This window comes from Erithacus rubecula (genome assembly GCF_903797595.1).
Source record: "Erithacus rubecula genome assembly, chromosome: 3".
NCBI lineage: Eukaryota > Metazoa > Chordata > Aves > Passeriformes > Muscicapidae > Erithacus > Erithacus rubecula.
This window is the reverse complement of record NC_136689.1, coordinates 75,575,601-75,601,128: the sequence shown is the minus strand read 5'-3', so window position 1 is coordinate 75,601,128 and position 25,528 is coordinate 75,575,601. Positions and strand designations below refer to the sequence as shown.

Below are 25,528 nucleotides of genomic sequence, written 5' to 3'. Positions count from 1 at the left end.
GCGTCCTTTCCTTCCATCAGTATGCGTGAATCAGGCACAGGAGCGCGCCCTTTGCTGCCCGTGGCGAGCACACGCGGCCCCAGCGCAGCATCACACCCACGGCACTGGCTCACACTACCCCGTGCTGCCCGAGTGCCTTTCGGCTGGAGATCACTCACAAGCAGCCTTCCCGTGGAAAAAATTTCAAAGCTTCTCCCTTGCCTGGCTTCCTGCCCATGCACTGAAGGATGGGAAGGTGACGACAGTGCTCGGTAGGAAAGATGCTATGGACCACTGTGACAGGAATTTTTAAGGAACTGCTATTTCGTGGCTGCTGCTATAATACAGCAGAGTTTTCTCAAGCGATTTCCAACTGAGGGCAATATGGAAGGGATTCACAAAGGACAGAAACATTTTCTTTGTGTTTTGCTGGTGACCTGCTGGCAGTGGAATGTATTGTGTCCAAGCAAAGTGTTTCTCACATGTGGTTGTGTGGAAGGAAGAGATAATTTCCTGCAGAAATACGGACATATTTTTACTACCTGAGGAAGAATATTAAATGTTACAGAATTGCATCTTTCCCCTTACACAGTATTTAGGGGGCTTGAATGGACTTGACTACCATGACTGCAGAAAAGAAAAAAAAAATCCTAAAGACACTCAGATAAGCAACTATGTCCCTAACTTTAATGATTTACTTGTTCAAGTTTTGGTTGTTTCTTCCTTTCTGGAAAAAAAAAAAAAAACCCAAAAAAAAAAACCCAAAAAAAAACCCAAAAAAAAACCAAAAAAAATCCCAAGAAGGTTGTACTGGAGAAAAATCAATCTATTTACTTATCGTGAAACCAGAAAATGGGTAATTTACAAAAAGTCTGAGAAAATCCTCCAACTGCTTTTCTTTCTGATCTAATCTATTATTCTAGAAGAGTGCCCCTGTGTTACATACTTTTATAACCACAAGTATTTTTCATAAAACAACAATAAAGTGCACGCTGTTACAATGCCACCACTGACAGCCAGCTAGTCTGTCCTGCCCATCTGCTCCAGAAATGCCTGTGAAGCACTGCTCCCTCCCTCCTGCCTCTCCCTCTCCTGCTTCCCCTCCTGGCACCAGTACTCCTGCACAAGGAAGCACACACTTGTTTGGGGATCCTACAGAGCTCCATCAGCAACTTGGATTTGTATTCTTTTAGCTGTACAGATTGTCCTAAACATGTGGCAAGGAAATGAGGCTTTTAAGTCATCTGAGAACTTTTTAAACTCACTGATTTTTCAACAAAAGCTTTTTTTAATTTTGGTTGGGTATTCTATTTTTTTTTTTTTAATTTGTTTTTTCCAAATGAGAAGAACAGGCTGGTGAAAGCTAAAGAAGAAACTTAGCAACTAAGGCTATGGAAGTGATATGGGCCATGTTTTCTGATGATTTCCAGAAATTCAGTTGTTGAGATATTGTAATTTTGAAAGCTGCATCTTGTGGGATCTATATCCAACATCCACTTATTTCATAATGTATTTGATAATGAAGGCACAGGCTTACCTTTTTATTGGTAAAGGACAGCAACCACGGTCAATATGCATTACTGACACAAAAAGCACAAGCAACAATAAAGCTAGTGTCAAAAAAATCTCACCGTCCTTCCTTTTGCTATACTCTTCTTGGCCATCTGCCTATTTTTCTACCTCAAAAGGAAAAAAAATACAAAATGAAGTACATTTACCTATACATATATGTTAGTGGAAGATTTTTATTATCTGTTGCTATACTTTTTGAGGGTCCTAAGTAACAGTATTTACCTCTTCAAATGCCAGCAAATGGAAATTTACTTGGGTAGTAGTAGCAGCTGACATGGTCCCTCAACTTTGCTAATGGTTTACATCACATTAAAAAAACTAGCTTCATTTCTTCCTATTTCTTGGATTACTATCGCTTGGTATTGCAAGACAGTTTTGTCACAGGTGAACAAAAAAGCCCTAGAAAAATAAGTTATCTGCTTGAGATCCCATGCCACTCACTCAGCATGTATGGACTTTAAACTGGCAAATAATTTAAACAAGTTCTCTTTTTAGCCACATTTAAATTACATGCCAAGAAGAAGATTCTGAGTGTCTTCTCTAGCAACTGACCTCATCAAATGCTTCTAAATATCTTAAAATAATGAGCTTGCAACACAACTTTTGTTGCAAGTGGAAGCAGCTATCATGGGAAAAAAAAAGCCAAACCAAAACCCGCAGAATCTCAAATTAAAGAAGTGGCACCTAAAAAGCTATTATGCTCTTTTTTTACATCTCTAATCTCTACTCCAAACATTAGCTACCCTCACCTGCTCCCAAAAAGGTCATTCAGTTTAGACAATATTAACTTTTAAACATAAATATTCATTGGCTGAGCTTCACATGGGCAATACTGCCAAGGACCAGACTCCATCAAGGAACACAGTGGGTGGTCAGTCATATAACATGCCACTTTACAACTCTACAAGCCTATAACAGCAAAAAATTTGGAAATGCATCACCATATCCAAAATAATTCAAAGATTTTTAAGTATGAAATCTAGGGAGTTTTATAGTGTTGTACACATATTTAAACTCGAGTTGTGCCAGTTAATGTGTTTCATATATATAGTAGATGCACCACACATAATGCTATCTGCAGGGATCCATACTTTCTGGTAGGATTGAAGGAGGTGAGATGCAGTGAATCTCACTGCAGCCCTCTGATAATTTGCCCTCACAATATAAATTGTATTACATGATTGGAAAACTAGAGTAAATAAACTGCTGATATTGAAAATTTGGCTCAGGACCCCAAAATAGACGGTTGGCAAAAAAGTAAAAGAAACCTCTCTCTCAACTGTTTTGAACTGACTTCCACCACACATCTGCAACCAAACAGTGGATAGATAATTCATTTCCATGCTATTACATTGAGGTATAACTACCAGAAACATTAAACTATCAGTATTAGCTGATATTCATCCAGTTAATTCACTCTGCATAAGGGAAATTATTACAACACATCTAAAGGGATAGTTAAAGCTTACAGTTCAGAATTTTCTTCTCTCTTTTTTATTTTTTTTAAATTTTTTTTTGCATTTGATGGTATTTTTTTGTGTTTTATATTTAATTTCTTCTGTGTTACCAGCTGGAACCTCCAGGTTAATGACTTCCAAGCAGATTTGAAAGGAAGCCTGAAGACTTCTTCTTTTCCTGGGATTCTGCTTCTTGACCTTGTGAAAGTCCCAATTCTTTCTCAATCTGCTCCAGCTCAGACTGGTCAAGCAGTTCAAAATCATCAGCCTCCTCTGTGTCTGTCTCCTCGCTCAAACTGGGCGCTGCCTGCGAGGGTGCTTGCTGTAGGGACTGCAGCTGGTCTTTGATGGCAGCAGACACCGCAGCTGTGATGACATTGCCAGCAATTCCACTCATCAAGTTAAAGGTTTGGTCACTGGTCAGAGGCAAGGACAGCCCTGCAGTGGATGGTCTCTCTTTACTCTGTCTGGAAGCGTGATCCGCCTTGACATCAGTTTGCTCTTTCCTTCGCTTTTGCTGGGTGGGCAAACCGATGCTTGAGTCATCGTCATCGTTTGTGCCGGCACCGTTTTCTAAAGAGGGGAACTCTAAAAGATCTCTAGTGAAAGCTTCTTCATGATCACTAGGTCGATCAAAATCTATTAGGGTTAACAGAAGGAAACAGTTAGCACTCACAAAAGGTTTCCTTTTTCACAAAAGGCAGCCATATGTAAAAATACAAGAAACGACTATTCTTCTGAATACACTTACTAATCCCTACTCTAGTAGTCCTGTAACAGAAGGAGTTTTGTGTGACATCTACAACAAAATGGTTTTGAAGTCATAAATCTAGCACCCCAAATCAACTGGTATGAACCTAATTATTTGAACAAAATAACTTTTTAAAGCCTTCTTTTTTAGGTATCTGTCTGTAATGAAACAATCCATGCAAATCTTCAGCACAACTATTTTTAAATATACAAACCAAAAAAAGTCCTAAAATTTATTTTTCTTCACTATATATATAAACTACAAATATGTAAACATGTGAGGATATGTTAGAAGCTTTTAACATGCATATAGAATAATAAAAAGAATGTCTATCCGTTTAAATAAAGATATAAAACCAATGCAAAGACTAATTTCTTTTTCCTTTTCTTGGCCAATGCTTGTATTAAAAAGAAAACAGAAAATGGAAGCTCTACAGATAATCAGAATTGTTTCATGTTTTCAAGATGATAAAAAGCATGATGTCATCAAAAATTAAATTCTAATGGTTGCATTAATGAATTACACAATATTTGTTATTAGAAATGTGTAAAACATACCATAGAGTACATGGCCTGTGGAAGAGGCCTAAGTAAGCACATTCATCAAGTGTTTGAACGTGAAGGTGAAAAGTAATCAGTTTGAACTTACTTTCTATGAAAACTAGCAATAGGAGCCTGTTGTAGGAGCATTCATAGGGGTTAAGGAAATAAATCCTAAAAATGACTCATATGTAATTTTCTCCATTTTCTTTAGGAAAGACAGGCTGGGAGGTTTAGGAGGAAGGGCTGTGCTGCATGCAGAGTGGTGGCTCAAATGCACAGAGCTTTGACAGGAGATGAGCCTCGGATGCATCCCATTTGGTCTTGCACTTTTGTGTATGTTCCATTTGCTGAAATGCTCCATCAGGAAGAAGAGTGGATGTTGTTATTTTTCACTTAGCAAGGCTTGGAATAGAGTTTCCTGCATGGTCCTTACAGCCAAGCTGGTGAGCTAACAGGGTAAGGGAACTGTCAGATGGGTGGAAAAGTGGCTGGACTGCAGGGCCAAGGCAGCAACACAAGGTTTCATCAGCAACACAAGGTGCAGCTGGAGGCTGGTTACTGGTGTGTGTCACAGGCACTGAAACCAGCACTGTTCAAGGCTTTTATTAATGACTGGGATGACAGGCTGGAGTGCACTCTGCAAGTTCCTGAGCAGAAAGAATTGCTGTGGGGCAGGTGTATTTGATATTCTGGAGGTCAGGATGCCTTCAGAGGGACCTCGACAGGCTGAAGAAAGGAACAGGCTGAAAAGGAACATCATGACATTCAACAAAAGAAAATGTGAAATCTTGCATTTGGGATGGAATAACCTGTGCAGCAGTACAGGCAACAAGACAGAAAGCAGCTTTCCAGAAAAAGATCTGTGGGCAGCAAGTCAGTGGTATGCCCCTGCAGCAAGGAATGCCAACCACACACTAAGCTGTAGTAGCAAAATTGAAGGCAGAAAGTCAATGGAAGGGATTTTCCTCCTCTATTGAGCAACTAAGAGTACACACTGAAGTACTTTGGCCTGTTTTGACCTCTCCTGTTCTAGACAGACAATGGCACACAGGACTGAATAGCCTGGAGGGCCAGCATCATTATGTAGGGGGCTAGAGGACAGGATGTATGTAGATACTGAGAGAATGAGCCTTGTTGTCCACAGGAGAAAGTGGTAAAGGGGGAATCAGTGTAACTGCTGAATGGGAAGGTAGAGAGAAGATGGGCCTGACCCTTCTGGAAAGTGTACAGTGAAAGGATCAGAGTAAACTGATACAAACTGGAACACTGGAATTTTGATCCACTATAAGAAAAAAAAGTTTTCCATCATGATGGTAAGCAAATATTGAAAAAGGCTTTCCAGGGAAATTGCTGAATCTCTACCACTAGAGGTGTTCAGAACTCAAGTGTTCATAGCCCTGAGAAACTTTGTAAAGTTTTAATAAAGAGCTTTGAACCTGCTTTGGATAGAAAGATGAAGATGAGATGAATGACTATTACAGCTTATATTTCTGTGATCATACAATGCTGTCTATTTACAACTTGAAATATTAGGAAAATAACTGAAATTATTAATTTGGCCTGTAGTATCATCCTGCTTGTTATTTACAGGGAACTTTTCCTAGGAGAAATGCAAGATGAACAGAGCAACAGATCCACAGGTGAGATGACACCAAACTATTGTTGTCCTTAAACTTTATTTTCAGCAAAGTGTTTACTAATAGCTTGGTCTGTAGAAAGTAAGAACTGTTTTCTGGTCAAGATCAAGCCAAGTGCTTGAGAATCTTTTCCTAGGCTCATTGATGCCTGTCTTAATTTCTAGTAGTAAAACTTGATAATACTTTATTTTACTGGCTGTTTGACAAGTCAGTGTATTTCTTCCTCAGCTTTTATTTGCTTATCTTACCCTCAAAAGCATTGGTAGTAATTTTAAAAGATTTACTTGCTTAAAAGGTTTGGTAGAAAAGAGTGCTACATCTGGCACATATTGAATGTGCTGGTTTAATCCAGCACTACTTATTTATTTAGATACTTGCTGATGTACTTTAACATTTTTAAGATGAGGACAATTCTTACACAAGATGCATCCCAAACTAACAAAACTCTAAAATCAACCTTAAATTTGTTTTAAGAGAAAAGTAACAACCCCGAAACTGTTCTCAAATTCTCTAATAATCTTGAGGTAACTTGCATCTGTGGAATCCACTGATGCTATAGATGAAGCTGTTACCTACCATCAGATGTGTCAGTCTGTGGAGAATATCCCTCGGACAAGTTAAAGGTCCCATTATCGGTCCAGGATACTTCTGAGACATCTGTGTCAGACACTGACAGCTCTTTGGCAACAACTGCAGGACTAACCTACACAGAAAACAATCCCATAAATGGTATTGTTATATTATAAAAACCCAAAAAACCTCACACTACAGAAAGCCAATGCTTAGAGACTGAAAAAAATCCCTTTTGTATGTCATAGCAACATAAATCACCTCCTATTTAAGCCTTAATTGAAGAAACATGAAAATACTATACAATGCTCAGAAGTGAAGCATCCCTCTTAGTAATAACTAAAAGCTGTATTATACATAGAAAATTCCAGTTATTCATTCTGAAAGCAATCCTACTGTAATGAAAGCAAAATGAGAATGCAAATACAAAATATGCATAATGTAACAAAATGAGTAAACTGGGACCAGAAAAAGCAGCCCAGTATCTACAAGACCATCAAAAATCAGGTAATCAAAAAAATAATTATCTTTTACCAATTTACTGAACAATATTTAGTTATGTCAGCTACAAATTTTGATCCCATGGGATATAGTGTTTTGGGTTTTTTCTCCCCCAGCACAAAACCACCTCTGAAGCAATCACTTTTGAAGTCAGGCTTAATATGCTACTGATCAAATACTACATAATAATTCCTATTAAGATGATTTTTTAAATATCAACTGGTATTCTGACTGTAACATAAAAACCTTTACCATACAGTCAATTTAGAATACTAGGAGAAAAATCAGGAATTTGAGTGTTCTCATACATCTCTAGAAAGATTTTATATATAATATACCTATTTTCACCATCATTGAAAATTATTAGACAAGCGATTGCAAAAATATCTGACAAATTACATACATTTTCTATTAATTTTTCCCTTTTGTTTTTAATTTGATAAAAATCAACTACAATTTCACAGTTGAAAATAAAAGTAACCTTTGCTTTTAAATATTAATGTAAGTATTCTACAGTCAATACAAAATAAACACATTCTTAGCTCAGTAGGCCAATGAAAGCATTACCTTGAAGGCCAGAAGTCACAAATGCAGTAGGTTGATTAGTATAAGGCTAAAGGTGGAGACTATGAATCACTTCTAAAGATACTGCTTAGTTCAGGAACACAGCCTCCTGGGGAGGTTAAAGTCTTCCAAGAAGAACAATCTAGACAGCAATCTAGATAGCCTCCCATTATCTATATAGATTTTAAAAGCAAGACAAGGCTGACTGAAAAAAAGTCACCTTAGGACACAGAGCTGATATGTCTAATTCACTGTCATCTTCTGTGGGTTTTGTTTTTGCTGTTTCTGAAAGAAAAAAGATATATTTTTTATCCTACTCATGCCAACAGATTTCCAGTTCAATGTGTGTTCTCTGTCACACAGCTGGTGTAGCACAATAACCTTCCACCTGCTGACTCAGTGCATCATTTATGTGCTATGCTACCAGGGAAACAGGCCTGACAGAGACTGGCTGCTTATCAAAATACAGCAACCAAAGTGGGAGAAAGAATGTTATTCTGAATACATTCCAGTAGGTCCATTTACCTGCATTGTACTTCCTTCAGGAGTCTGTTGCTCACTAGAATGTCATCTGCCCTGGCAATAGGTATCTCTCTTTTAGACTACACTGCTGGTAAAATGCACAGGTGTAAAATGCATGTGCTTTTAGAACAGGCTGTGTGGTTATCCTACCACATTACTTTTACATGAGAATGTGCAATTTTCTTGATAATTGCATGTAATCTTCACTCACAAACCCCTTCTAGCAACAGCCAGCTACCCTGCATTCACAGTCATATGCAAATATGCATACAAAGCATCCTCTGAAGTGTGGTAGAATGTTGCTCTTTACAGATAAGCAGAGATACAAGTTTTGCCTCCTCTGTCTGAGAATCTCTTAAACTAATATGAAATGAAAACCACAGTCATAGTGTTCTTGTTTGCTTCATGCTGCAACCTGCTCCTTCCTCTCTTGTGCCAACACAAGGTTTGTGAGCCCACGTGGTGAATCCATGGAGCAAAGCAAGGTAGAGAACTTGTCTGGGTTAAATTAAGCTTCAGGATCAGATGCAGGAAAGAATGCATCTAACCTCAACCATTTTCCCAGTGCTGGCTTATGAAGTTTATTAAACTATAGTCTGATCTTTTTCTCTGCCAGTTTCACTTAAAAAAACTGACAAGTAGAATAATGCATGAAAGAAAATTTCCAATGCATTACTCCTTATTTCCAATTACTATCACATTACATGTAAGACAAGGGGAAAAGGCACATGGTGGTTCTCCTTGCATCTAGGAACAGCACATTGTATAATGAATTGTATAATGGTTACAAGAAATGCATGTTTTAAAGCAGATATTAAGTTTACTGATGTAGTGTGACTACACTACAAAGGTTTAATTACCAAAACTGGAGCATGCACAAAAAACAAACTAATGCTATTCATATACAGATTTTCCTTGAAATAGCTTTATTGCTTAAAATCTAAAAGTTTCCAGTATTAGAAAGATTTTGGGTGAACTAGGCAAGATTTTGTTTTAAATTTATTTTTCCCCTTTCCATGTAGAAACTTGGATTAATTTGTAGCTACTATCCTGTGGCAATTTTTATATGCATTTGGAGTATTTGGAGAAGAAAACAAATCCTTTTTGCTGGAGGGAGTGAAACCATGGCAGGTTAAGATACAGGAAGAGAGTTTGGTCTCTTACTGAAAATTCTGTTATGTGCTTAAATTTTGAGACTCTTGAGTGAGTCTCTCTGCTGGACAAGTTTGCCTCATCTAAAGAGATACAATCATTGCAAGCTTACAGCAAGTAGTTTTTTTCTGAAAACTTATAAGCAGTACATCTAATCACATACAAAGAGCTTGCCTTGTTTTTTTCAATGAAGTAGTAATTTCTTTATTATCATACCCAGATATTTGACATATATTGTCACTCCTTAAAAAGCTAATAACAGTAGCCAGATTCAAAGTAAGAAATCTCTCTACAGCTGGCTTCTCAGAACAAATTTTCTGCAAGGTGAATAAAATGCTCTGCATATAGAAATGTAGTCATATTATCTAATAATATATGGGACTATAATCAACTACTCACCAGATCTCTCTTTTTTCTTCTGGTTGATATATTCCACTATTCCAAAATCTAGTTTCATCAGAAAAGCCTTTATTTTGCTGCACAGTTTCTGTCCAAATTCATTGCACTTAAGGAAGGGACATAAAAAGGCACACAATACTGTGATAAAAATGAAGACAGAGAAAAAAACAATATTTAAATATTGCTGTACAAGAAGTTATTCAATAAAGCTTAAACAATGCCTTTGCAAAAGGTAACTACTAATTTTACATAATATAGTTAGTTTTACATAAAAATGCACTGTGAAATGCCTATGTCAGACACTTTTATGGTAAAATCCAGTTTTCAGGAGCTATTCCTACTCATCACAGAAAATACCATTATGATCATGTCAAATGACATCTTTTTTACTAGACACTATTCATCCTGATTCAAGACACGATTTATGGTCATTATAACATTTCTCATTACCTTGACTTAGCCTGATTTTGATATCTCAACTTGACAAACATGACTATGCAACGTTGTGCCAGAATCAGCACACTTGAAAAACTTATAAGCTGACTTCCATGTAACAAAAAAATGCAAAAAAATTCTTTATTATATATAACTTAAAGTGAGCTTCCTTCAGTTTAAAACCATTATCTCTTGTGCTATTGCAACAGGCACTGCTCAAATGTTTGTCCCCGGCTTTCTTATAAGCCATCTTTAGGAACAGAAAAGCCTCTCCCCAGTGTTCTCTTCTCCAGGCTGAACATCCCCAACTTGCTCAGCCTGCCTTCATAGGAGAGGTGCTAGGGGCCCCTGATAATCTCCATGTGCCTCTTTTGGACTCAACAGGTCCATGTCAGTCCTGTGCTGGGGACGCCCAGCCCTGCAGTGGGGTCTCACCAGAGCAGAGCAGAGGGGCAGAATCCCCTCCCTCCCCTGCTGCCCACACTGCTCTGGATGCAGCCCAGGACACGATTGGTTTCTGGGCTGTCAGTGCCCATGGCTGGGTCATGTCCAGCCTCTCCAGCACCCCCAGGTCCTCCTGGGCAGGGCTGCTCTGATCTGTTCATCCCCCAGCCTGGGCTGATACCAGGTTTACCCCAGCCAGGAGAAACACCTTGCACTTGGTCTTGTTAAACCTCATGAAGTTCTCATGGGCCCACCTCTCAAGCTTGTCTAGATCCCTATGGATGGTATCCTGTTCCTCAGAGTGGTCAACTGTACCACAGAGATTGGTAACTTCTGCAAACTTGTACTAGTATGTAAACAGGTATATAAATAAATAAATAAATAAATAAATAGTTCCCATACAGAGACCAAATAATGAACAGTACACACATACACAAATCATGACTGGAAAAGAGACCATACTTACACAAGACATAGGAGAGGACAACTCCAGGAATGTAACTTCCCAAGACAGTGAAAAATGTACATATGCTGCAGACTAGTAGGCAAAACTGGCAAAAACATTAAAATTCACCATTAAGATCTTCACTTAAATGATTAGATCATTTTGTAATAGAAAATGCTAATGAAGTCTAGAATGCAGTGCAAAATTGAAGTTTGTTTTTTAAAACTGGGGATTACTTTTAGCACTTCTGGTGAAAATAAGCATCAAGCAGTCCATTTGGGATAATTACGATGCATCCGATGCATCCCCTCTTCTACCATAAAAACATGAAATTTAAATTCATTTACTGTAAAGTTTTAACAAGCTCATGTTTATTGCTAAAATTAGTAGAAATTATATCCTCATGGCATGAAAATAGACTGGACAATTTATATGCAGGAAAAAACCCAAACTGACTAAGTGCAATATTACAGTGCATGCTTGCTGCATGCTTACAAAAGCAAAACATCCTTCCTCTAGTGACAGCTCTCTCCCCTGTTGTGCTACTGTGTGAAACTGTTTTCTCCCATACTCTGGCAAGCAATCTCTTGATGCTTGTTGGCTGCTCTAGCACCCCTGTTAATGACAAGACTGAGCCAAATTTTCAGAATAAAATTTGAGATTTGGCCTTTGTGGTGAGACATAGCAGTGTATTTTTCACATCTGCACAGTGCTCAACTGATCTGTTGAAAGTTTGCAGAAGGGATCCATTTGCTTTTGGAGGTGAATTGCAATAAAATGGTTAATTCAAAGAAATTTTGCACACAGCATTACTGCCTAATTTGCTTCTAATTATAGCAGGAAAATAATGGCATGGCTTAGAGAATGAGGTCAGGGAAAAGAAAGGAAAACATGCTATCAAAATGATGCTTTCTAAACTAGTATTAGATACCTCTTAACATACAGTTACTGTCATGCTACCACATTACTGATACTACATTTCCTTACTTCACTATAAACTTACTTATTTTAAATATAACTATTGTCCAAACACACAACTGCTGATTATTTAATTATTTTTTTCTAGATAATTTTCATTCTTCTAGCATTTTCATTTTTTTCCATCCAGTTGCTCATCTGTATTTTCAGACTAAATGCTAATATTTGAGTATAGTATTACATATTTTCTATTTGTTAATTCTGAATGGCCTGTTTTCAGGAAAGATTTTCTGGCAAAATTAAGAGAAATTAAAAGAAGAAAAAAGGCCTTGTAGTCTTCTTTTAATTTGTATTTTAACATGTATTTAGCAATACAAATATAAAAATGCAATCTATTATTATCATAATATACATTATTTATATTTCTCTTTGGGAAAAAAAACAAACCTGCTTAAGTTTTAACTAGAACTAAATAATAATATTCTTCCAAATTGGAGGGAAAAAAAGCCTTACTCTTGCTTCCCTCTTCATGAACTGTGTTCTCCAGCTCAGTCTTTCCAGTAACAAAAGGAAAATTACTAACTATTAGTGTACAGGAGAAAAATTGCCACAATAAATTATGAGGAACTCTTCATGCAGATACTCCTGAAAACTATAGTTATTTGAGAGAAAACCCCAATGTTTACATTTAGAAACATGCCTATTTACTTCTTTGCTTTTTTGAGGTTTTATTAAATTGTGGTGTTTTAAATTTCTTTTAAAAAGTCCATGGAATAACTGGTGAAGTTCCAACAGCTGCAAGGGGATGGACTGTGTTGCCATAAACTTTACTGTGAACAGCTTTTCTCACTGACTATCTACACATATTCTTCACAGAAAAAAAAAAAAAAAAGTTAGCAGAAACTCATGACTGAATGCGTCAGAATGTACATTTTCTTTCTTTCTTTCTTCTTCTTCTTCTTTTTTTTTTTTTCTTGTTAATTTGTTTTTTTTTCCTAAATCTATCTCACCTTTTTATTAAATCATATAGAACTTAATCTTACTGGGGAGTGCTTACCTTGCCAGGGTTTTGTTCCTTAAAGTGGGACATTTCTTGAAGAAATACAAATAAATTCATCAGTGCTTCTGAAATGCACTGATTTATTCTGGGTCTGTAGTCTTGACTGGAATCGGTGACTTGCCAGCTGAGTAAAACAAACAAAAATACTCAACTTTGTTTACAGCTCACTTGGAAGTTGAAACTGGTTGAAAACATCATGTGAAGCCTTAGCCTCTGGCTGTTGCTGTGCTAGAGACACCTGTGCTTGGTTCTTCATATTTTATATTGAGCTAATTTAATCTTTTTAGCAAAAAAAAAAAAAAAAAAAAGAAAAAACCAACCAAAGTAGTAGTAGCATTTTCAGTCCATACACAAATTACTGATTATTCATTCTGGGCATATGAAGACATTGAATTCAAAGCACAGTTATCATTTGAATCAAGCAACTGACCTCAAACTTGTTTTTTAATATTATTTCTTCTTTTAAAAATATACCACAGTACTTTTCATTGCCACAAGATGGCCACACATATTAATACATTTCATTTTATGCATATAATCTTTGTGTTTCTTCTTTCTTATTTTTTATTTTGTTCTGCAAACTATGATGATGAAATTGCTCCCCAACCTAGAAAAAAAGAAATTGCTCTTGAAGTCTTGCTATTTACATTAATTTTCCTACTGAACTTTAGTTTTTCTATTATATTGAAAGGACTGTTTCTAAAGCTTATCTTATGATTGTTCAGTACTTTTAATAACAATCCCCTCAAAAAATCTGTACCAAAGAATTTTTGGAAAACCATGGGATAGCACATGTGTTTATCACATTTAGGGCTGATCAGTTTATCCAATATTGAGCTTAAATGGTCACATCATAACCCTTTGTGGAGTACAACAAAGCTGTTATATGAAACAACAAATAATAATACAGACATACACAGGCCAGGCAATGTCAAGTCAAACTGGTACAAAGAATGGACGAACCACTGGGCAAACACTGAGAATCTGAATTCTACACCAGCTTTATTGAGTTACTTTTGGCATAATGCACTGCTGAGTACACACAGATTTGATCACAGTGAACACAAGCCAGCCATGAGCAGCTCTGGTCATTTCACTGAGACAAATAACCCATAACATGTCTAATCCATTAATTGTAAATGTCTAATGCATTAATAGTAAACGTTTTGTCACAGGTGGACTGAATTACAAGATAAATAAAAATCTGTATTATGAAAAAATGACTGTATGTGGGTTGGTGCACAGGCATAAGGACAGTGAGATCAATCCCCCAACTCTGATCAGCTACACACGGTCTCTGCAGCCTTATTTTTGTAAAAACACACAATTTTGGTCAAAAATGCTCCATGGAGACCCTCCCCTGCATCCCTGTCCTCGTTCACCACAAGGTGGTGGCACAGCCGTGTGGGGACCAGCCAGGGACGGGATACAGGGGGACATGGACACAATCCCACTGCGCAGCAGGGACACAATGGGGACATGGACACAGCCACACTGCCCAGCAGGGACACAGTCCCACTGCCCAGCAGGGACACAATGGGGACATGGACACAGCCACACTGCCCAGCAGGGACACAGTCCCACTGCGCAGCAGGGACACAATGGGGACATGGACACAGCCACACTGCCCAGCAGGGACACAGTCCCACTGCGCAGCAGGGACACAATGGGGACATGGACACAGCCACACTGCCCAGCAGGGACACAGTCCCACTGCCCAGCAGGGACACAATGGGGACATGGACACAGCCACACTGCCCAGCAGGCACCGTGACCGGCGCCACACAGCGGTCTCAGCCCCAGCTTTTTCACCCCAAAAGTGGTGCCCTATTCCTGACTGCATTATAATATTCATGGCGTTGCAGTGCTGTGATTTCCTCCTACGTTACAAAATAGTCAGGGTGAGGGTTTTTTCCTCCCCTTTGAGGAAAAATACCCAATGAAGTATTTTAAAGATCACACCTGAAATGCATAGGATAAGAGCCAAGTGTCTTGGACTAGGTGACTTTTGCAATTTCCCTGCCATGCAAGGCACTGAATGCAGATATTTGCCCATAACAGAGGATGCAAATAAAACCATAACTCACAGAGATCACTGCAGGAACCCACCTGGAGGGATGAACAATGTTACACAGAACTTTCTGTCTGCATCCCACCCACAGTAGAGATTTCAATTTCCATCATCTCTGATAATTAGAAGCTTCAGAAAAGTATTATACAAGGGTTTTGGCCTATGAGAACTGCAATGTTTATGGATAGGCTACTTCCCCTAAAGAAACACTGCTTCCAGCTTCTGTAAACCATTCTACAGATTACTAAGAAGTATTTTATGAGCTGCCCATTTATTCCAAAACTGAAAACCACTATTATGACAGTGCTCTGAACAACAAAATCCTTTTACAGACTTTTACTCCTACCCTTTATTTTAAATTGTTGACAATCAAAGTAGAACTTTGTGGAAGCACAAAGCAAAAATGAACAGGCCTGATACCTGCTATCAAATTAGAGCTTTGAAATACCTAGTACAACTGTAGATACTCACTCTAATAATTTCAAGCTAATAGCAAAAACAGAGGGGAGAAAGATGAAAATATAAAGTACAATAAAAGGTAAATTATTTTCAGATATGCCAACCACTAATATAAAGACAATATAGATTAAAGAGAAGTAGCTATAACAAGGCACAATGGGATAACTAGCAACAATTTTTAAAAATGCAAATTATGAAGAAAAAGTGCATATTTGCAGGGAAAGTTCTCTGCAGTTGCTTTGCTTGGTGATAGTGATGCTTTCTTCAGCCAAGTTTTTGAAAGCATGAGCTGCAGTGCAGATAAAATATATTGCTATATGCTTTGGCCCAGTGGTCCACATGTGGTGCATGCACAAGAAGACAAGCAAGAAGAGTGCAGGTGAAATTTTCTTCAAAACTTTGCAAACCTGCTACTGAGCTCCACAAAAGAATATTTGTCAGTTGCTTCTAGGCCACAAGAAATCATAAGATACCCTTGTCAGTTCTACAATAGCTACAATTTTCAATTTTACAAAAAACACCAGGGACTATTTTGAAGCGTTATTCTGATTTCAGGCAATTAGAGGTATAAGAAAGTCAGCTTGCTGATCTTCAGTGAGACCAGCAGATGCACATGCTGCCTCTTCTTGTTCACACCTCCCAACAACTATCTTGGTGATAGTCTTGGTGATGTCTATCTTTCCTGTCTTTTTACCCTGAGCTGACTTAAATAGCAGCGTTACTCACAGTCCAGAAGGTTGGAACAAGGGGGAATCAACAGATCCTGGTGAAGGGGGAGTGAGAAAGAAAGGGGGGAACATCATATAGTTTTATGTACAACATATAATGTATGTATACAGAAAGAGGTTATGTCATGACCCTGTTAAAACACAGATAACTGTTAAGCCTGCATTAGAGCAAAAGGAAATAAGCACACAATGATGCATACTACAGAGAAATTAATTTCCCAATGTTCACATTTAAAGACAAAAAGGAGAAAAGAAGACATGTGAAGTGATGAGGATAATGAATGTGGAGTGCTTGACTATGACACAAGTCAACCAAGAATATAAATCTATTTCAGCATAATATTAGTGGAGTTAATTAAGGTACTCACAGTACCTTAATACATTACTTAAATGTGAGCTCTGTACTTCCTGCCCAACAGCTTTGGGGACTGCTGTCTGGGTGCTCCTTTGGGGATAAGCAGCCAACTCAGAATACTTTCAAAGGCCTCTGTGGATCATTTAGAAGGAAGAAAATTTTATGCTCTCATCACTTATCCTTAGTTTGATATGCACTGATACACTTTCATCCTAAAACTACCATCAATAAGGTTGAGGGTGTTAAAAAAAAAAAAAATTACTCACATCCTTCTGACTGCCTATTGCATCATTCCATAACTGAGCAAATATATAAACTGTTGCCTAGTAATTGTAAAAAAACCCTACCCAAAACAGTCTATCACCCAGACACTTCCACTGATCACAGTCACAAACCCTGGCCAGAAGACCCAGTGGCATTACATTCGCTAAAAATGACTGATGGTGTCATGCTCACATTTCGTAGCTAGACATCTGTTCAAGCAAAGCCCCATCACATTTCTCTCAGAAAGGTCAGCAGATCTCATGTTACTGCTTTAAAGATCTCTTCGTGATGTGCTGGATTTTTTTTAATTATGCGTACACAGTTTTCTATCTTCATGCAGATACACTACTCAGAACTGCAGCAGTGACAAGAGAACAGTGTGGTGGATCGGAAGGACTGCACCCACATAAACACAGAGTTAGTAATTAGAGAGCTTCTAAACCCTCTGGATTTCCCAACTGTAACCACACACATCTGAAGCCATTGCACTCTGTAATTTTCAGAATGTAGTAGTCAAAGTGGAAGAACTGAAAGTTACATTCCCAAAGATATGTGAATTGAAATATAGGTAATATGGCTATTTGGTAGTTTTTAGAAAGGTAATATATATAACTCATAGAATGGTGCAGCTGTAAAGGGATCTGGATATCAAAAGACAATCAGACAACCAGGAGTTCATAATGAAACTTAATCAAATGAAATCCAGCACGTAATCTGTTAGCAAACCCCAATCAAGCAGGTCTACCTTTCCACAGTTTTCACAGGCCTCTGCTGTAAGAAAGAAGTCACCACAATGAAGAAAAGAGTGATTATAATGACACAAGTTTTCTCTGAAGCAAACATTTTATACCTGAAGACCTATTAAAAAAAAAAAAAAAAAGGCAGCTCTTGAAATTTTTCTTCTAAATTATTAAGGTACGGAGATAGGGGATTTAAAATAATATCTAGACTAAAAAGTTTTCTGTAATTTTTTTTAAATATAGAAATATCAGGAGTACATATACTGAAAATGAAAATAAACAGCCTTTTCTCTTTCCAATGTATAAAATAGTATTAAAAGGAATTTTTACAGTTAAGTATATTAAAGTACCAATGGGAAAAACCTCTAAAAGCTACTATTGAACTGTGGTGGAACTCAATGCACTACTGATTAGCCTTATAGACATAACGTAGCACATTTGTGAATGTTATGTGCACTATGTGGAAAGACAGAATGGTCAGTGCTACTAAACTCACTGCACAGCATCCCAATGACCTATGTGGCTAATTTTAAAGGTGACTATGTAGAACTGGGCTCCATCCTGTGCCACTTTTGGATCCTATGCAATCATTAAGTATACTAAAATAATTGTAATTGTGTCATGTGGCCATTACCAAGTCATCAAGACCTGCAATTTAGATGAATCATTGGGATACCATGTAAAATTGTCCTTGCACTTTGCACCTTGTGGAAAGACTTCTACAAAAGAAAATGCAAAAGCAGGAAGCATCTATAAATATACTCCATTCTTAGACTTCAGGGATAATGTTCTCTACAGCCTTTTTGCTCCAAATATTACAAAGCTGTTTTAACAGAAATGTCTTCAACTTGTAGATATCCATATGCGTCCTATTCCCCATTGCTAACCCACAGATGCTGCACAGGTTTATGCTCACGAACACGCAGTACTGTGGCTAACATTGTTTAACTGATCACATTTGACCATCCCTTCAATGCTGAGGTTTTGGCACCCTTGGAATCTCTAAGATACAGAGACAGATCTTGTTTTGAAATGGAAGCTGGAGAATTTAGTTAGCAGCCTTAAATTGTAGCTAACATTTACCAATCCAAAAATGTCCTTTAATTATCATACCTCCAGTAGTTCAAATACATTGTTTATAAGAACCAAATGAATTGTCTTAATACTGTGTAACACTGCTTCTCAAACTCTTAAAGTACTTTCTTCCAAGCCTTGTCTGTTTCCATCTGACACTTCAATTTTGTGCTTCTTATTAAGAGTGGATTAGTCCAATTTGCTGTTCCTGTTTGGGCTTTTTTTTCAAGGGAAGGTGTGGAATAAAAAGCTGGAAAAAAGTCTTATTTCAGAGCTTTCCCTTTTTCATTTCCTGAACAAGATGATTTTTTTGCAACATTACTGTGCAAGAAATTTGTTTAAAACATCAGCATTTGATGAGGTTGGATGTGCCTTTCTCAATGCACTGCAAAGCAGACTGCTGGGGCCATGTGACAGATAAGGAACCTTTCATCCCTGACTCTATATACTCCTTGCACAGAGTGTTAAACTAAAGCCATAACTATATTTTCTTCTTGTCAACTGACATGGGAATTTTACCACTAGTGTCCTGCTAAACAATATCAATCCAATAAATCAAGGTAGTTTTTTTGCTTATATTACTAGTTGAGAACAAAGTTTTCTGAAAATGAAAGCAAACTTATAAAACTACACTGAAGTGTTCTGCAAAGAGATAGGGCACTTTATTTTGTCCAAAAGATTGCTTAAACAAAAAAAAAAAAAAAAAAAGACCCATTACTAACAAAATTTTATTTTGGAGGGCATGTGTTCATCTCTTCTATTCAGGTGTAATACATCAGTCATCTTATGAAGTCTTAATAAGGAACTGCATTGTATTTCTTCAGCTGACCAAACATGATCTGGTTAATTCCAGCCTTTTTTGAAGGTGACTCCAGTATACAAGTTCCTCAATACAGCCAACAATATTAAATGTTGTCACTTTTTTGCTGAATGTCCTGCTAAGAAAACAAAGCAGCTAAACTGGGGCATTTCATTGTTGAGCTCCTCTGGGCAGACTCTGTGAGCAGACTGGTAGGCCAGCTCTCACAGGAAACCCTTCCTGCAGTTCGAGGTCATTCCAAGCATCATCTGACAGTCGAGTATCATTAGTCCAAACTCACATCTTAGCCATTAAGATTTTTTAAAATGTCTCTTTGCATGAAAACTGATTGTTTCAGTGCCATGTAAATACTATTATTGACTTGCTTGCTGTTTAGCAAGGACTATAATGCTGTTGACTATGTGCTGTTGTCCTTTTATCAAGGTGGTCCAAGGGTAGGGATCTTTCAGGTCAGGTTCCCATTTGTAACTGCTACAAACACAAAAGAGATTTTTTTGTTCAGAAAAGTAAGAAAACTCCTTACTAAGCAACAAAACCATGAAGTTCTATTTGCAGAACTTTAAACAGATCTGCCCATCTGTTGGAAGCAATTCTTTTGGAATTATTTTTCTCTTGCAGACAACTCTCTTAGTGCTTTTTCACAAAATCAATTGATTTTCCTCCTTCACAGCCTCCACATTCTTCAGCTGGGATATTCCTAGCTCAAGGCCTTTCAAAGTCAAACAGCTAGGAAAAATGAGATTAGTAACCCCTGAAGTGCAGAACAGCTGTACAAAAAAAAAAAAAGAAAACTGTATTTATAAGTGTCAAAGAATATTTTTTAATTACTTTCTGTGTTACAACTTCATTGTACCAGTAGGTTATCACTTACTACTCTGATGGATTACTGAGAGTTCCTAAAGCCATATGTTTCCCCCACTTCAGGACCGATATTCACAGTGTCTTTTATACATTCTTGACTATCATATTCCTCAAAATATGCCAATTTTCAAAAAGAAATAATTATACTGTTTTACACCAAATTGTGGTGGACCCATTGATAAAGAATTACTGAGGGAAAACATCTTATGCTAAACTGCTTTCAATCCTCTACCTGTGGCCATGTATTTCCTCACTGTTCTTCATCTGTTACAACCCATGATCATGTGCCAAAACAGAACAGAAGATATGAGTGGGTACCTGCTCTTCATAACTCTTTGCTTTTTGGCTAGCCTTACTAAGAAGTGTTTGTGCATTTGTTCCTTTGCTTATTTTTCATTTTAATTTGCAGTATGACTAACAGAGTATTGACCAATGCCACATATTTAACTATGATGTAACAATGTTCATGAAATACACTTGTGACGAAGTATTACATATTTTCTGAAGTAGGACATGAACTTGAGAGGAGAGAGGATGTAAGAAGCATTTGCATCTGAGAAGGGCCTACAAGGAGGGCAGTGCACTGAAAACAATCAGGGATCAAAACTCATTCTGCACCTTCCACAGAAATAGTACTGCTCTCCATTTTTAGATGTATACAAGCTGAAGCTTTGATTCAACATATCCTTAAAATTACACCATTATCTGTACATTTACATTACAATTCCTTGCTTTGCAATTCTAAGATTAATTGCTCCTGTACAGCTCCCATAGCTCCTCCTTCTATTCTCTCTTGTTTAACTTGGACCGAAATATTCTGACCTCCACTAAACCTCATTAGCACTTCTTCAGCAATGTTCTCCAGTTATATGCTATTTGTAATGACCAAGACAAAAAGGCAAATTAATTTCAGAAAAAGAAATTGGAACCTTTTGATTAAACTACTTTCTCAAACCTTTTTGCTCAACAGCAAAGACACAAAAGGATGAGGGATGAGCATCAGGGTCAGTTAATTTAATGGCAGCTTCAAAAGTTATAAATGGGAAGAGCAGGCTCTGTTATGTTTTTCCAGGTTACTGCTTTAGAAAAGCTCATCTTTTTTTCATCCAAAACAAAACTCCCAACTTCGATAGAAAAAGAGTCTCAGAGTCTTAGGCCTTCTGTTTAGCTGCCAAAGCCTGCTGCAAGCCTTTATAGAGAAAGAATTGTGAACAAAATAAATAAGGTATTATTACAAAGCTGGAAGCTTTCTTTACGGGGTCATACTTATTTCTGTTTTTCTTTATTGAAAAATAAACACTTGAAAAAGTGGAGACCTCACCAAAGAATGCTGTTTTGAAGAACAGCATTTAACGCTTTGGTGATTATCAGTTATGAGACAACATTTCCTTAAGAGAAGAAAATAATGCTACCTGCAACTAAAATTAATGGTAATCTATGCCATATATATATATAGGGCACAACCCAGATATCCCTGCAAACGGAAATGTGTAGGTGACCCCACCCCTGCAGAGACCCAATTGCCCCTGGGGATCCATTCACCCACGCTCATCCAGTTAGGGGGCTGTGCTTGAATGTGCTGCTCTGCAACAGACAACCAGCACTATCTCCTGCATTTCATCTCACAACACACTGACAAACATACTGCTAAAGCATCCATGTAAATGTCCAGATTTAAATTTAAATAGAAGAAATCAAACCCAAAACCATAATGAAATGCCCAATTCTAATCCCTGTAGTTGCTTAATTTCTTAGATTTGCCTCTGTATTCCGGCATTTTGTTCACTAGATTCTAAAAAAAAAAAAAAAGCACCTGTTTCTACATACGTGACAAATAGTCTTTTTACAACATCAAATATCCCATAAACAATATTTTAGAGCCAACATTTTGATTAGCATCAAGACTATGGAAAAACTGTGTGGACTTTAAGAAATCCAGACTGTCATAGCCAAACATCAATAGCACCTACTTTTCAAATACCTATTTTAAACACTATTTGGCTAAATTTCATTAGGGCATTTATTTCATAGGAATGTGCTGGATCACATTTGACAAAAGAGTATTTTTAAAGTTGCTATCAAGTTTTTGATCCAATTACTTTGTTTTTTTCCTGAATGCTGGTTTTAATGGCTAATTAAAACAAAAGCTGAACTTTAGAAAGACAGGCATACCTGAAAGGAACACAATGCCCTATCTCATAGAAATGAGTTAGTGCTCTGTCAGTAGCATGGGTCCAACTATACAATTCCATGCCTGACATAGTGAGGCTTTGAAGGAAAAAGTGACAAGGTAGGAACCACACAGTATTTTTCCCTTCAGCTTCAGTTTAAGGATCACCTCAGAGCTGTTCCATTTACCCTCTGTCAGACTCACGCTTCCCTCCTGAGAAGGTTAGCATTAGAGGCAAAGCCCTCAAGAAGCAGAAGATTGGTTACAAGGCAGAGAAAGCTGATCTCAGGCTGAGCACTCAGGAGCACACACAGATTAATTACATGAAGCTTCAGTCCTGCTGCACTGCACGGGAGGGCCAGCACAAGCAAAGTACAGTACCTGTCATCCTGTCCCAGATCCTCACTGTCTGGCATTTCAGATGTAAAAGAGAATTCTCAGTCTCTCTCTACCAATCTAGATAATCCAGGCAACGATCTTCTAGTCTGTTTTGTGTTTTAGGAGCCACCAGCCAGGCACCTGTGCTGCTTGCTCCAGGAAGAATGCTCCTTGCTCAGAGAGCAAATGTTTACAAGACATCCTAAGTGCTGCTGGTCTTGAATGAAGTTCAGAGCGGTCGACTTTGATTGGCCGTGGCTATAAATAAACAAGTCGTGACTCACCTCTCACACTATGACAGGGTGTTTAGTGGCAAGCACAGTCAAAAGCCAAACAGTTTGTTTTCCTTCTGGTCATGTGAGGGAGAATCACCACCCATTTAGTACTTTTATTTTTCTGCTTCTACTGGAAATCTTCCTCAATGTGTCCCATTTTTTCTCAGGTGTATGCAGCAACCCAGATGATAAGAAGCAAAATCATTCAAACTTAAATAAAGTGAAAGGCTTGAAAATCTGAGAGTAAAGACTTTACTCTTAAAACTATAAAAAAAAATTTTCTTCCCTCCCCCCAAAGCATCAGTCACAAGTTGTCAGAAGAAGCCAAATTATTCTCCAATGACTAAATTCACAGAGGAAATCAATCCACAAAAACGTAGTAATTCTTTTAAATAAAGAATGGGAAGACAACTTTACAATATGAATTGCATTGCTTTTAAGTTCTGATTTCAAGCTCACCTGCCACAACTACTCTTAGATAGGAATACCAGAACACTGTGCTGAAGGAGTCCTCAAAGACTGAAGTATGCTGGCAGGAGGAGGCTTTCTGACAAAATACTCTGATTGCTTCATGAAGGTGAAGTGAATATGCATTTCCTCCTATGGCTTTTCCTCCTATTGCTGCATGCATGACAAGGATTCTGTCACTCCAGCTACACCAGCCATGTCTCTATTAATTTTCAACACCCCTGCAACCTTATCTGTGCTAGTGAAGCTTTGTCACACAGGCCAGGGCTCCAAGGATCCCGTGTGTCTGTCGTTCAGCACATGACTCAGCACTGCTCCTTCACTGCTTCCTTCCTTCATTGAACAGGTTGGCCTGTTAATATATTTTCAAATCCACATTACATCCAGAGATCTTCATGTAAGAAATCTCTTTTTCTAAGAAGGAACCCAGTGAGATTTATACAGCCTGTCCTGCATGAGACAGTAAGAATTGTTCTGGGGATATCACATATTAAAGATACATTTTTTAAAAAATAAGTAAAGCTGGAAGAAAGGTATGCCATGTATCTTTGATTTGCTAAGCTATATATGAGTAACACATAATTTCTGGAAAACTGCTTAACTTTTAGAACTATGAAGGATTCTAACCATTTTTTTAATATAAATTTATTCAAAAGGACAAGTAAGATCTAGAAAAATGGGAGTAAAGTCCTCTGACTAAATTATGCAATGCATCTATATAAACATTAATAAATGCCCTGCCTACAACTGAGAGTTTCCATGGTCACTGATACTTGTATATTCCAAGGTAATAAGTTTTTTTCTTTTTTTTCCTTTTCTTTTTTTTTTTTTTTTCCTCTTGCTTCTGATAGTTATAGACAAAATAATGAAGAGTTTAATTTCTTCAAGCTTACCCTGAAACAACGGAGCTGCTAAATTCAAAAATCTTAATTAATAGAAACAATTATGTGTAACAGTTTCATCTTCAGATCAAAGTTGTGATGTCTTCTAATTAGGAAAATAAGCAAAAGAAATAATTGAAATCTGCAAACATGTAGGAGCATAATTCAAAATTTAAATGTAGCATCAAAAATAAAAGCAAACAAAACTGAACCCCTTATGCAACCTGGTCTTCTTTAGTTTCCATGCACTGCAATATACTCTTACACAACCAAATACATTTACTATGTCACATGCCCTTTTACAAAATATTCCATTTCAATGCATTTGATGATCACACTCAGAAGTTGAAAAGTTTTCAGTGTCATGTCTATCTCTGTATTTCACCCTTGGAACTTGATGTACTCCAAAGTCTTCAAGTGAAGCTTTGGACTGTTCATTTCTTGGTCACACTCTGTACACAGAGGTATTGCTACAGCAGAAAAACTATTTACTTTGACAATTCCCTACAACTCTTCCAAGCCCTCACTGAGGCAAGCAGGATATTATCACCTTATTTACTTATTCAGAAGGAAGATCTGGAAAGATTAGGTTCAAAACTGTCTACTAAATGAGTACCTATCTAAAATGTCAAGGACCTGTTAGCTTGGAATTAGAGCATTTATAAAACACTTCAACACTCAAAGGCTAGTTCCTACTGGTATCACTGCTCATCACTTTTGAAAATCACACTTGAGAACAGCATGAGTGCATAATTAGTGAAACTGCAATCACACTGAAGTATTTTGCTTGGTATTATACAGAAGACTATCTAGAAAAATCATCTTTTTTTGATCATTCCAAATTCTTCTGCACCCAAGGGAATTAGAATTTGTATTGGCCCATCTGGAGGCTTCCTGCAGATCAGGTTCCAGATTATTTCACAGTGGCATGAGATGGAATGACCTCACCAAGAACACTGGGGTGGAACAGCAGCAGGTGAACAGAAGTACTGTACTGAATCCGGCCAAAGGACTTTGGCATCTTCTACTGTGTCCA

General features: G+C 37.6%; 1 protein-coding gene across 5 annotated transcripts in view; it reads right to left on the bottom strand.

Annotated features, from left to right (window-relative positions):
- Window positions 1-756: 756 nt before the first annotated feature.
- RETREG1 (reticulophagy regulator 1) overlaps window positions 757-25,528 on the bottom strand; it is a 63,289-nt gene continuing 38,517 nt past the window's right edge. For 2 of the 5 annotated variants that reach the window (XM_079300602.1, XM_079300604.1), the window contains 7 exons: window positions 17,571-17,683; window positions 12,946-13,072; window positions 10,992-11,076; window positions 9,647-9,784; window positions 7,794-7,858; window positions 6,515-6,641; window positions 757-3,647 (listed from right to left, as the gene is read on the bottom strand). In XM_079300602.1, the coding sequence (XP_079156728.1) occupies window positions 3,136-3,647; window positions 6,515-6,641; window positions 7,794-7,858; window positions 9,647-9,784; window positions 10,992-11,076; window positions 12,946-13,072; window positions 17,571-17,683 (1,167 nt within the window). In that variant the 3' untranslated portion in view covers window positions 757-3,135. Of the gene's footprint in view, window positions 3,648-6,514; window positions 6,642-7,793; window positions 7,859-9,646; window positions 9,785-10,991; window positions 11,077-12,945; window positions 13,073-17,570; window positions 17,684-22,871; window positions 23,096-25,528 lie in introns of those variants that run through there. The other 3 variants (XM_079300605.1, XM_079300606.1, XM_079300603.1) reach the window with 3 other exon arrangements.